This window comes from Convolutriloba macropyga, chromosome 9 (genome assembly GCF_964194025.1).
Source record: "Convolutriloba macropyga chromosome 9, txConMacr16.3, whole genome shotgun sequence".
Classification (NCBI taxonomy): domain Eukaryota; kingdom Metazoa; phylum Xenacoelomorpha; order Acoela; family Convolutidae; genus Convolutriloba; species Convolutriloba macropyga.
In genome coordinates this window covers 40250863-40264292 of record NC_134476.1, presented here as the reverse complement: position 1 = coordinate 40264292, position 13430 = coordinate 40250863, and the positions used below count along the sequence as shown (strand labels likewise).

Genomic DNA, 13430 nt, shown 5'->3' with positions numbered 1-13430 from the left:
AAAATCGCAAGAAGCGACCAACGGACTACTGCAATTAATAATGTCTTTGTTTGTGAGCAATTGAATAACAAAGAGCACATCATCAGTTTTCCGATGTACATAAAACCTTAGTGGGGAAGTAGCAATTCGGCTTAGATGATTAATTATCGTGAATTGTCTATTCGACTGTCTGCTTTTATAATTCAAGTTGACACGATTGTATTGCCATTTTTTGACAAAAATTTCTCATCACCAAGTAATTTCACTACAAGATTTTTTAATGACCTGTCGCCAAAAGGTTTTTTGAAAATAATTTTCTGCAAAGTATCAGTAAAAGAGCAGCAGGATAATTGAAAAACAAAGGGAGATTTTTAATTTTTGCATTAAAATTCACGGCATCCCAACAAAATGATTTTCTTAACATAAAACTAACCGCGGGTGTAAATGCTTCGTAGGCAAAATCGCTAGCTTTAGCTTAATTAGGGGGGGGGGTGGGGTGAGGACGCGGGGAGGGAATGAGGGTAGTAAGCACGGTTGGCGGCGATTGTGCGGGGATGTGGGGGGTTCAGCCTGTTTATCCCGTTTTGCAGCGAGTCAAGAGTCAGACAAAAAAATTGTCAAGTGAATAGCATTAAGAAGGTCAAGTGAATAGCATTAAGAAGACCACAGGACTTCAATTATTACAAACTTTGTTTGAGAACAATGAAAAAATATTGGAGTCTGTTGTCTGACTTGCCAATATCAGCAATCAGAAATTCGTACATTGAAATTTAATCATTTGTGAGATACATGACTAACGTATAAACGACAAAAGATTTTTTATTTCTGGATAATTCAGTATTTAAAATTGTAGTCTTGCTATTCTAATTACTTTAAAAAAAAGTCAATATCGACGAAAATAATGAAAAACTGACTATGGTCGGGCGAATTTCTCTCAAACAACGGGCGAGCGGTTGGCTCTGTCAGTAGCTAGCTACGGTTTAGTGAGGCTAGCTTTAGCTCAATTGAAGGGACGTAAAGGTAAGCGCAGCCTTTGGGGGGGGGGTGGCATTGTGCGGGGGGGGGGGTGGTCTTTGGCTACACGTGGTCACGTCTTGAACGATGTGCAGGGTGAGGAATAAGATTCTAAAAACTCAATTTTGGACTGGACGTTTACCATAAAAATTCTTCTTGCAACCAGTGGTACTTAGTTTTCTTGATTTTCGTCGTTTTCATACTTCAAAAACATTAACTGTGAATGCTCTAGATTGATTCCAAAACTAATTAATTTTTTTCCAAAACTTGATGGATTGCAGATTCAATAATTTTGTCACATTTACAGCTTCAATTAGATTCTTTGGGCACTTCAAAGAACATAGCCCAGTGACGAAGCGCAAAATTCTAGTAAACGACAGGCCGGCCTATTAATGTGATAGCGTTCGAGCAAATACTTTGCATGAAAACACGACTGCAATAATTGGTTCGCAGGTCGTTTGAGAGCAGTTAAAAACCAATCATCTTTGACTGTAGCAATAAGACTGCAGCAACATAGCTTTCCAGCTAGAGCACCTAACAAGATCAGCACTGGCAACCATGAATACATTTCCCGATAAAACCTAAGTCCGACAATTTGTCTGACGAAACAAGAGCGGGATTGTCATAGTTCTCGGAACATATTAGCTCTATAAAGCAAAATGAATATAATGCTCAAAAAAAGAGAAGTTAAGATAAGAAGTATAATTCAAACATTAATACTTATACTAACTTTCTATATACAATAAAAAATACAAAGTTGACGCAAATTGAAAATTGGATAGCAGAAAAGCGGAATGTAGTTTCCCTTAAAACATCAACATCGTTATCATTATCATCAAGATCATCGTTACTGTTAGCTGTATCGCTCTTCACTTGTTGATCATCATTCGCCACTCGTTAAGACAGCTGTGTTTGCTGTTTCTTGTCTCTTAGAAGAGAGGACACCAAATAGTTCTCTGATTGAGCGACTGACTGATTGATTGATTGAGAGAGAGAGAGAGAAAGTCATAAAGTAAGAGGGAAGGAGAGAGAGGTATAAAAATAGTGGATCTATTCGACTGATTGGACCATTAACAGAGGAGAGGGATGAACTAATTAAAGAATGAACAAACACGTATGAATGCATGAAGGAATAAATGCCGCACTGAATGTCAAAATATTTCTCTGTTCTGTTCTATTGTTTGGGATAAAATACAGTTGCTCTCCTCTCTTTCACTGCATATAGCCGAACGCAATTCGGCATCCATCTTTCGTTTGCAAATCCTATCCTGTCTTGGCTGAAGGTCACCCCGCAAACTTGTTTGAGAAGGGTTCAAAAAACATTTTTCGACTCACGCCACCCCTCATTAACTTGGCTCGGATTGTCACGGACTGTTATCATAACTATGTTACTATTAATATTACTAGTAATATCATTATTATTATCATTATCCTTAGCACCTCTGGTTCGTAAACTAATTCACATACAATTAAAAGGCTCTCGATCTCCAATGACTGTGAATTTGGAGAAAAAGAAACAAATAGCCGCCAAAGAAGGCAGCGGCATTTCATAGTTAAGATAGAATTTATTTAGATAGATGTAATTTAGACATTTGCATTGTATTGTAATAGAGAATTGAAGCTTTAAGGCTAGAAAGCAGTGGTTGTGGTTTGTGTAGTGGAGGTGGAATTCATCGTTAGAATTCCACATGATATTTCCACTTCCACTTATCCTCTTGGTCGATTCTTCCTCCTCCGACTGTATCTCTCCATTTTCGACCATTTAGGATTCGCAGTTGATACTGGCCCCACTCTACACCAAGTAAAAGCGAGAATAGAGCACTGAATAAGGTAGCAGAATAGGAAAGCGCTTCTCTATTCGTTCACGAGGCCAGATTGTTCGTTTTGTTTATTGATGGACTGGACTGTGTTAAAATGTGTCTTTCTTCAGCCTATGAGGAAGCTGTTGCCATGCCAACTGACGAGGACGAGGAGGACATTTGCTGTAGAGGAGAGATGACGTTCGGGACCTGTTGCTGCTGGGCGGCAGGGGGCAAGGGTGAGGATGTTGTAGGGGGTGAAAATAGACTAGTGGATGTAAGTGGTGGATTTGTGGGAAATGAGGATGAGGAGGTGGAGGGGCTGACGATTGCCGAGGGTGAGGCGGTGGCGTTTGGGTTGGGGGGAGGTCCGCCTGGTACCGTGGAGGGCGAGTAGTCGAGGGTGTTGAGTTTGGTCAGCTGACTGTGAAGCTCTTTGAAGTTGGGCCTCAGATCAGGTGAGCTGTGCCAGCACTTCTTCATTAAGTCGAACACCTCGTTAGGACAGTTGCCCGGCTGTGGCAGAGTCTCGCTCTCTTTCTTCTCCCAGATATTAGCTAAAACAAACAACCGCTGCATGTCAATGTGTTGGGAGGTCTAAGCAGGGCCAACTATTGTCAAACAAGAAAAGAACTCGAGATAAAAAAGAATGAGAAAATAGTTCATTTGAAGTACAAGATCTCGAGCTTCAGACAAGGTGAATTGATTTTCACAATGATCTTGTAATTATCTTCACAATAAGAGATACTGGTTCGAATTCAGTACTAACCGCATTGCTCAGAACTTTAACAAGTGTATCTTCCTGTGAAGATCATTAAATACCATTGCGAAGAACACAGCGTCTTAAGCTCGCAATTGTGTGTTCTAATAGCCCGTTTTCATATTCCTTTTCCTTCTTCTCTCAAGTTTCTTCTATTTCACATGCAAATTTAACATTATCGCTGGCTTATTTAGTTAACTGATCGAATTGCGGCGGTGGTTTTAGTTGATTGATATTCCATTTTTGATCTGCTGTTCTGACTTTACGAGGGATGACGATGGTGGTGGTGGTGCTAGAGCGTAAGAAGCAGAGAGTGATATACTTACTGAGGTTCTCGATGACTTGTTCGTCTGTGCGATTGGAGAAAGGCTGACACTTGGCCAGAGTGAACAACTCCCACAGCAACACACCAAAGCTCCACACGTCACTCTTGTTGCTGAATTTACCCTGCAACACAAGCTTATGTTTATCACAACCGTTAATCAGATGACAAAACTGATAAATTTTAAAAAACAAGCTAAGGTAAGACAATGCTCCTCATATTTCTGTGACCAACTAACAGGCGAAAAATTAGTTTAATAGCAATTCCGACATTTCTCTCGGCCTGAGATCCATTCTGACGGGAATTTCTTGGTCTTAGAAGGCAGTAGTCTGAATAGAAAAATTGTTCCAGTGATTAAATACCAATGACTATTTCTGAAAATTCTCTGCCACGCACCGACTCGCTCGATCCGTTTTTTTGTCTTGCAGTTTTTAAGTTTGATGGTTGAACATTTTGTTCCACATATTTTGGTGAAAGAATTTATGTTACTAAACAACCGGTACTATATGAGACAGGTGAGTAAATGAGTGAGTGAGCGGTAGACTAACCATAACAATGGATTCCCAGGCCATCCACCTGATTGGGAGGACTGCTTTGCCCTCTATCTTGTAGTAGTCATTCGAGTACAGTTCCCTCGACATGCCAAAGTCCCCAATCTTGACAGTGTAGGAAAGACCGACCAGACAGTTCCTAGATGCGAGGTCTCTGTGGATGAAGTTGACACTCTCCACGTGTGACATTCCAGCTGCTATCTGTCTGGCCATGTAGACTAGGGTGCCAGCACTACAACACAACCCACTATGCTCATCACATACAAACACACACGCATACTTAATTCACATGTTAACCACAGATACGCCAGATTATATAGTTGGATATTTAGACGGATTCTGTTGCAGCTCTTACTTTTAGAGGGTTGGCGCCATCGTTTATTTCTTATCTAGACTGACGGATACTTCTAAAGTTTTGTAATATCGTTAATTTGTATTGTACAGACAAATATGAATCTATCAAACTTGTGGCTCCTGACTGGTTGAAGAAAAATAGTAAAATAGCTCTAAAAGTTTTAAACTTGTTACCGCGATCACTCTACTGCTGATCAGTAGACCGATCGCGGTAACAAGTGTAAAACTTTTAGAGCTATTTTACTATTTTTTTTCAACCAGTCAGGAGCCACAAGTTTGCTAGATTCATAATACGAGTTACCATCAGAGAAGTGCGACCATTACACGAAATACGATTACGACCGATCGTAACGTATTATCACGTAATTAGCTTAATTCCGGTGAAATTGGAAGGTTGCAAATTTATTTAAGAAAACGGTCGGAATTCGAAGCAACAGATAGCGCGTTCTCTTCACAGCATGAACAAAGTATGTCTGTGCTTCATTTATTTAATTGAGACTCAAAACGGAATTCTTGAAGTGGGCAAAATATCCCCTTATTTGGAATATATCGTTTTTGGATTATATCGTTTTCCATTTTTCAGCACCCATTTCACAGTTTTTAAATCTCTGATCTACACATCTCTGATCACTGCACATTATTGTAAATTGCAGTTTGCCATATATTTATTTGCAAAATACTACTTACTACAGACATATCTCGATTGACAAGGGTTAGTTATGAGTAAGTAACACTGATTTCAATTGAAGAAGCGTGATTGGAACATTTACAGCAGTAAAATCTAACCAGAAAATGGAACAAAAAAGAAAAACAAACTAGGGTTACTCTGATGAATTCAATGGATTACATTTGGAACACTAATTACAGTTTTTAGTAACTATTACCCGACAACCATTCATAATAGTAACTGTTCGGTTGCTATTTTGTACGAGGGTACCAGAAAACAGTAGGTTATGAGCGAAATAACCCGAAAAGCAAAGCTTGGTTGTTTTCTAACTTTTAAAACAAAAACTATGAAATGCGACTAAGACTACACAAGGGCAGTGTACAAAATGGTGAAAACAGTTGACAACACTAACACTACCTTTCATTGCTTCTAAATTACTCTTCAAAACCAAGACACCTCTCAATGAAATCATTGAGTTATTTCGCTGCTATTTCCGTGTCTACACTCGTTCTAAATCGACTGAGAAACTCAGTTGACGCATTCATCGTTTACTACCTTATTTATGGATCCAATATCATAAAGCACCTGTAATGTTCTATTCCATGTAACTTCTATCTCTACCTGTCTATCGATTGATCAATAATTAACAATGGCTAATCAACTGTGAGTGACAAGACAACAGCTCAGGGAATGTAAGAAATGCCCTCCTTCCTATCAATGGCGAGAAAAACGACATTACTAATACAGATCCCCTCCTCCTTTTATTAACTACACACACATGACAAGATACAAAAGAATAACTTGATGAAATTAATCATGAGAGCTGGATATAAAATTGCTGATGCATATCTCGGTTGTATATGCATTCACTCACATGATTTTCAACAGCAATAGATGTCATGTATTAATAGAACAGGGCAAGAAGGAAGTAATAACTGCTATCCAGACACTGACTCCTATATCAATATACATCCCAGATCACTCCTGGATTACTAGTATCTCAAAAATACCCAACCTCATTATACCAATAGAGCCACCCCAATACACATACACACTAATACTCAACTTGTTAGGCAATAAGGTTATAGGCCACTGCTTTCGTTCCCCCTTTTTCTCTCTCTCTCTCTCTCCACTGTAACTAGACAAGGACACTCTTTTCTCCCTTCCTCAGCCTTAATTTCAATTTGCAACTTGATCTCTTTTCCAATTAACTCCCAGACACTTTTCCATTCTTCCTAATCCACTTTGTCCACACTTGGCCTATTTTTCCATAGCAGGGGCAAACAGCGGAAAAACGGCCCTGTTTCCCTCCTTGCTTCCCTTCAATTCTCTCTCTCTCTCTCTCTCTCTCTCTCTCTTTAGCAAAGTAATTAATCAAACAAATTGTTGTCTCCTCTTTTATACTCTCTTCTTTGTCTTCTGCAATTTCCTCCCCCAACCTTCAACTGTTTACCCTCGCAGTCTTATCGCCTGACCCAATCACAAAGCACCCAAAAGCCACATTGGCTCTTGTCCAAAACACGTGACTTACCCACAATGGTAATAGCAATAATAATAATGTAACAGCACAACAACGAAATGTAATCAATACTTGCTGAGGACTATCATAATTGTATAGATATAGTCAATCCAGATCAGATCAAAGACCTTTCACAGGTTGGAAAAAAATCACCTAACTAGGCATAGCTATATTAGATAGTCACTCTCAAATTACTAGACAGAATCAATAGATAACCGGGATTACAACAGCCACTAATTACAGAATATCTTTCTTCACATAAAAACCAACATGAACAAGTTTTGATCATTACTACAGTAACACTCATAACTGAGCCAGTTTGTTAGGTGTGTAGTGAGCTAATCTTGAGTTTGGAGGGGAACCAAATAATTTGATTTCTGTGACAAGACAGGGAGCCACAGCTGATGAGAGGAAAAGGGAATGAAAATAACAAACAGCACAACCCAGTCCAGTCCAACTCCATTCTGCTGAGCTACTCCTGCATTCCTCAAAGGACTGACTTTGGCAACATGTCATAATTGGAACGGATAAATGAATATGCAACAAAAAAACACAATCGGCACAAACTAGACCATGATGTTGGATGAAACACAAATACACACACTAGAGTAGAGAAAGTACTTGGAGTAGCGCGAAGCTACATCAACTGAACACAACAGAATGATGAGGACGAGACGAGAGAGGGAGGGTGACAAAAAAACTAAATAACGACAAGAAGTAAGCACCTAAACAATGACATCACCAACATCATGAGTGTGTCAGTAAAACCTTACAGAACCAAAACAAGTAGGGCGCAAGGAAATACCTTTAATCACGCTCAACTATGTGGTTTTTGAGGCGAGGAAGAACAGGGTGTACTTAAGTTAAGGCATAGCACGAGGTAGTGTTTCGACAGTCACTGTAAACTAGCAATCAGAGGGAAGGAAAGGGAGGAACTAAGGGAGGCAACAAGAGAACTGAGAAATCAGCCGGGTTAATCAGTCTGAGAAATTGATCACTACTATTTTGTATCTATCCAAGACACAAGCACACATTTATCCGGGTTAACTGGTAGGGTACCAAAGACAGAGAGAGACACTGTGTGTAGTACAACAAGCAAGGACAGCCATGTGTTAAAAGAATCAGCCTAATTTTAGGGCCGAGAGCTTGTCAGGCGACTGGCGGGAGAGTTGCAGTAGGAGATATATAGAGAGAAAGATAGATATTTAGGCACGATGTCAGATGGGTTGTAGTTTTTGCTTGTTTGTTTGTTTGTGTTGTACTGACCCTAGAGTTCGGCAGATGCCTCCGAGCCCACTGCAGCACAACAACACACAAATTACTATCTATTCCCTACTAATTTCTTCACACAACACAAAGTTACCCTAGCCATCCCATATTGATTTCTATTAATGTCAAGGTACTACTTTTTAGAAATTTCTCGACAATTTTCACTTAATTAATACCAGTTAAAACAAGTTAGGAAATAGAAAACCACCCAAAAATTTTCTATTCAAGTGCAGAGCAAACACTGCACAGATTATTAAGAGCTTAATTGCAACCGAGCACTAACAGAGTTTTAAATTGTTACATATATAAATAGCCCAAACAATTTAACCTAGGGCCTTCAATGAAGAATAAAGAATAAATTTCACAATAATGCACTATTTAGGTGAACTGCGTACATTCTGGGTTTGAAAAATTTCGGCTTCTTTTGATGTTTCATGCGACTCTTACGAGAGCTCTATTCCATCACACAAAAATTGCATAGAACGACAAGCAGGGCTATCAAACAAATGCTTAATCATTGAGTGAGAAAACTATAATTAAACTAGCAAAAACTTGAAAAAAATTGCACGTTTTGTCGAAAAAATGCTAAAATTCGGATGTTAAAATGTTGAAACTATTCAATAATCACTAGAAACCATGCAGTCACCTATTATTAAAACCTAAAGGAGGTTCCTTGACACCTAGGGCTGATAAAAATCAAAAGATGTCAAAAATTTTCAAAAAGCGTGAAAAAAATTGTGCAAAATAGTATAAATTTGCGTGTTTCTAGCGAGCGGTTGTTCATCAGTAGCTAGAAACGGGTGGGGGAGCGGTGCACCAAGGGCTGATAGGGCAACAGCAGTGGGGGGGGGGGTAAAAGCGCGGGTAGTGGGGGCAATAGTTGGGGGGGGGGGGTCAACAGTTGAGGGGTCTTCAACCTCTAAGAACCGCCCTTCACACCATAAGTATAAGTCTCTAAAACAGTTTGAGCTGAAACAGAGCTGAAAGGCTCTAAGAGCACTCAATGCCCGCTGGGCGCTACCTGTTTATCACGTTTTTGAGGACGAAAATTCAAAAGCTTCAGACGAAAAATCGGTCAAGCGAAAAATCGCATTAAAAAAAGACCGACAGGACTAATATAATTGCTACAAACTTCGTTTGAGAGCAATTAATTACTATTAAAATTGTTACAATTATTTTAGCAATAGACTTAATCACCAAGAAATAAAAAGTCAGGCGTGAAAAAGTCACTCGAGAAGTGTAATCCAAAGACTGTTCTAAAAGGAAATAGTCAACCAAAAATTTAGCAAAAAACGACACATACATTTACAATAATTTCGGCATACTTCGTTCGCGAACAATTAACAACGAAGAGCTGAGCAATTAACCACGAACAATTGACAACGAAGAGCTTACAGTTCAAAAACCCAATGAAACAACGACAAAAGCAAGAGCTGAAATGTTAGGTTTTCCTCAAGCATCAAACGGAAAAACGAATGACCAATTAGCCAAATATCTGCATTTCGGCCTCCGAAACATCTGTTATTACTATTATTGATATCCATTTAATATCTGCATTTTGGCCTCCGAAGGCATCGTTGATACATTATTTAAAACCTTAGAAATCCACTAAAATGCACCCCACAATCAGTTTCATGCGCGGATAAAGTTTGAATCAACAAAGAGCAAGTTTTGGAAGCATTCACTCTTCAATTACAGGATAAAACGTACCCCTAGATCAATCATACACTTACTAATGAAGATAATCTACAGATGTTCGTATAAGATAATAGAGAATAATTTATTAAGAAAAGAGAAACCATATTATTTTTTAAAATTATATCTGGTAGACAACAGAAAGCAAAGTTCATCTAAGTGAAGTCATAGATGTAACAATCGGGATTGTTACATCGATTATTCTTATGGGTGTATAAGCGGAAACAATGAAGGTAGAGACAAGAACAATGTTGTTCATTCGATAAAAAAAACAGTGCAGATATGAAAGTTTTACACTTTATTTTCTCAACCATCGTAGAAAATTGCTTAATCGTGCGTTGCCTTAGCCGAAAACAAAACAAAATGCATTGATTAGTTAACTTTGAATGCTAACTATAGCAGCTGTTGCTAAACCTCATTTTCTATCAGAAACAGTTAAATTTAATGAAACAGTTAAATTCAAAACCACGATTGAACCGTTTTTTCTCAGTTGAATTAATTAGCTTAAACTCTTCGATATATCAAATGTATCCTCATTTTCACAATCGCAAGCAAATTAAACCAAAGAAAGTTTTTCAATGGATTAGAGCAAACTTTTACTTAAAACTTGTGTTTTAATCGAGTTATACTTAAGAACGTCCAGTTATCAGTTTGAAGAGACCCAATTCCTAATATACTTGAGGCATTTTTAAGCACATAAGCGTACACGCTGCGTTATAAGTTTGGAAATGTGAAAAATTTTACAAACTATTGCCTCGAGAATTGCAAAAAAGTCTCGAGGCAATAGTAAATTTCAAAAAAGTCTATTTATTCATGTATGAATTCGGTTTTCATGAGCTTTTCATCGGTTGGCCAAAATCTACATAACCAATAAAGCTAGGCTAGCGTAGATTTCCTAACGCCCAGAATAACTTGGAGGATTGGAACAATAAAATGTACAACTTCAACGGTCTGTCAAACACGGCCTTCAAAACGGTCGAAAATTTGAAGCATATATCTCGGCATTGCCGCTCAGTATTTATTACTCGGTGAGCATTTCCATAAACATAATACACTTTTGTTAGCAAAGCAGCGCGGACAATGTACACAGCATTGGCATAGCATAGCATAGCATGTTTTAACAGAAGATATCCAGGCTGGAAACATCGTTATACATCAGAAAGAATGGCGAGAAAGGATGTTTCCCAGGTGAACAAAATCTTTGTTTTCACTTTATTTTCCATTGATTATGGATCATGTAGCCTAATTAGATGTGGGATTATGTATTACACTTATTATTCACCACTATAAAGAGGAAGAAATATCAACTGTAGAAATTCGCAATATCTGGGGAAAAGGAAAGTTCCTTGCAAGGCAGGTTTGAGCGTCATCTAACCTGAGTGTCTGGATGTTGGAAGAGGATGCGTATGTGCCCAGCTCTGGCTCGTGTCTCCTCAGGAACTGGTAGAGGTCTCCGTTCTCCATGAACTCCAGGATCATCATGGGTGGCCCACTGCGAGTACAGACTCCGTAGAGCATTATGATGTTGGGGTGTCTCAAGTCACTCAACACTTTCACCTCCTTCTTGAAAGCTTCTCTGAACAAACAAACAAACAGTTTATCCCCGGAGCCATAATTGAAAACCTGCAATAGCTGCTGGTTGATCAAAAGTCAATTATTGATCTAACAAATACGTCAAATTTCAAAAAATGAACACCCTACTTGACGAACATTCGTTTCGTTCCCATTCTATACCCCTCAGCTTAGTGAGACTAGAACCAGTAACAGTGAGTAGAACCTATCGAATGACACCGTGGGTTCCCATAGTGAAGAAGCTCCGAATATTCATAGTTGCGCGTAGTTGAAAACCGTTGAAGGTCGTAGAGGCTACATTTGGTTACTAGAGCGTAGAAACACATGCTAAATGAATTCTGAATATTCACCCTCTAAAAGGTTTTTAAAATCGTGGCACAAAATTTTCGGTATCGCAAAATAAGGGCAGCTCCCAGGATCACAAATACGTTGCTTATCTAAGAAAATCTTGGTTATTATGACTTCTAGTTTTGCTACTAGAGTTGACATAGTTGGTACCTCTGTTCGTAGAGTGCGTCCTGGTGTAGGAACTTGACCGCCACTTTGACGGGTGTGTCAGGGTTGGAGTCTCTGATTCCTGGAGCGAGACACAAGTGTACAGTGGCGAACTGTCCCTTGCCCAGCTCCTTCAAGAACACCAGGTTCTGCTTAGGGTACTCCAACACGTTGCTCATCTCGAATGTACCTCCAAAGATGCCACTCTAAAAGAGGTCAAAAGATCAGATACAGCAATCTTTATAGGTGCTAACCAGAACCAAACAATTCGGCAGATATAATTTTCTTACTTAACTTGAACTGTAGCAACCTCCATTTTAGATAGTAGCTTTTACCATTCCAAGATCTTATAATGTTGAAATGTTATCGCGTAAGATCTCATAAGATTGAACTTTTTCTGGCTATGAACTGCTAAGATAACTTTACAGAGTCCTAACGCGACGAATAATCTGATACGCGTTGATAGTAAATTTTCAAGATGTTACACCATTAAAATTCTCATTTCACATTGGTCATTATTATAAGCTGAATCCGGTACCGAACTTATGCCACTAATCTCTCAAAGAAATTCTGTTCGTCTTGAGTCTCCCAGAATTGATTTGAATCACTTATTCAGACGTACAACTTCATTAAATTTAATACACTTAGTACCAATAATATTAGAAATTGAGTCTAGTAGGAATGCCGTCAAATACCTACGTATGGAGATGTTCATTTATGCTGAAACGTTATTATCTACAAGTTTCGAACCGAATTCAGCTACAAAATTTACCTAATAAATAAATGAACTCAAACTTCAACAATCCATATTTTCTAGCCAGTCACTATAAGATACTTGATCTACGCATTTTTCAACAATTAACCAACGTAGAATAATTAACCAACGTGTCAATCTGTATTTACTTTGTTTACCATACTCAGGGTTGCTACACATATTAAAAGTTCAATTTATCAGAAAATCAGACCTTTAATTCGTATCTAAATCTCCATTTTCTATTGAACTGAAATTGCAATTGCACATCAAACTCAAAACAGAAGAAGTACAGATAATAAGAGAAAGAGAGAGATAGGATTAGGAGTAGGAATGGGAAGCAAACAGAGATAGGTAGCCAGCCAGGAGCACAGCGCATGCAACGACCATATGTTTTATGGATCATAAATATTTATAACATCACATGTAGGTATATAGAACACCCACGCAGACAAACCACCCCATCTCTATAAGTATGAGAGAGAGACACAATAAAAAAGAAGTCATCTATTGCACTAGGCCACCGTCTATCTTCTATGGCTTATAACGACAATATTTGTTAGGGCGGGGGTACCATTTTATACTTCTTCGATATCTATTCTCCTCTATAACCCTTTTCAATTGCATGATACTGACATATCCATTGTTATGCTCTTCTCTTATTGAAATGAAATACCATCACG

At 38.6% G+C, this 13430-nt stretch overlaps 1 protein-coding gene across 10 annotated transcripts in view; it reads right to left on the bottom strand.

Annotated features, from left to right (window-relative positions):
• Nucleotides 1-1680: 1680 nt before the first annotated feature.
• LOC142345777 (uncharacterized) overlaps nt 1681-13430 on the bottom strand; it is a 118809-nt gene continuing 107059 nt past the window's right edge. For 9 of the 10 annotated variants that reach the window (XM_075398103.1, XM_075398105.1, XM_075398102.1 and 6 more), the window contains 6 exons: nt 12000-12202; nt 11305-11505; nt 8232-8261; nt 4423-4657; nt 3879-3999; nt 1681-3349 (listed from right to left, as the gene is read on the bottom strand). In XM_075398103.1, coding sequence (XP_075254218.1) covers nt 2925-3349; nt 3879-3999; nt 4423-4657; nt 8232-8261; nt 11305-11505; nt 12000-12202 — 1215 coding nt within the window. In that variant the 3' untranslated portion in view covers nt 1681-2924. The remainder of the gene's footprint in view (nt 3350-3878; nt 4000-4422; nt 4658-8231; nt 8262-11304; nt 11506-11999; nt 12203-13430) is intronic. The other variant, XM_075398107.1, reaches the window with a different exon arrangement.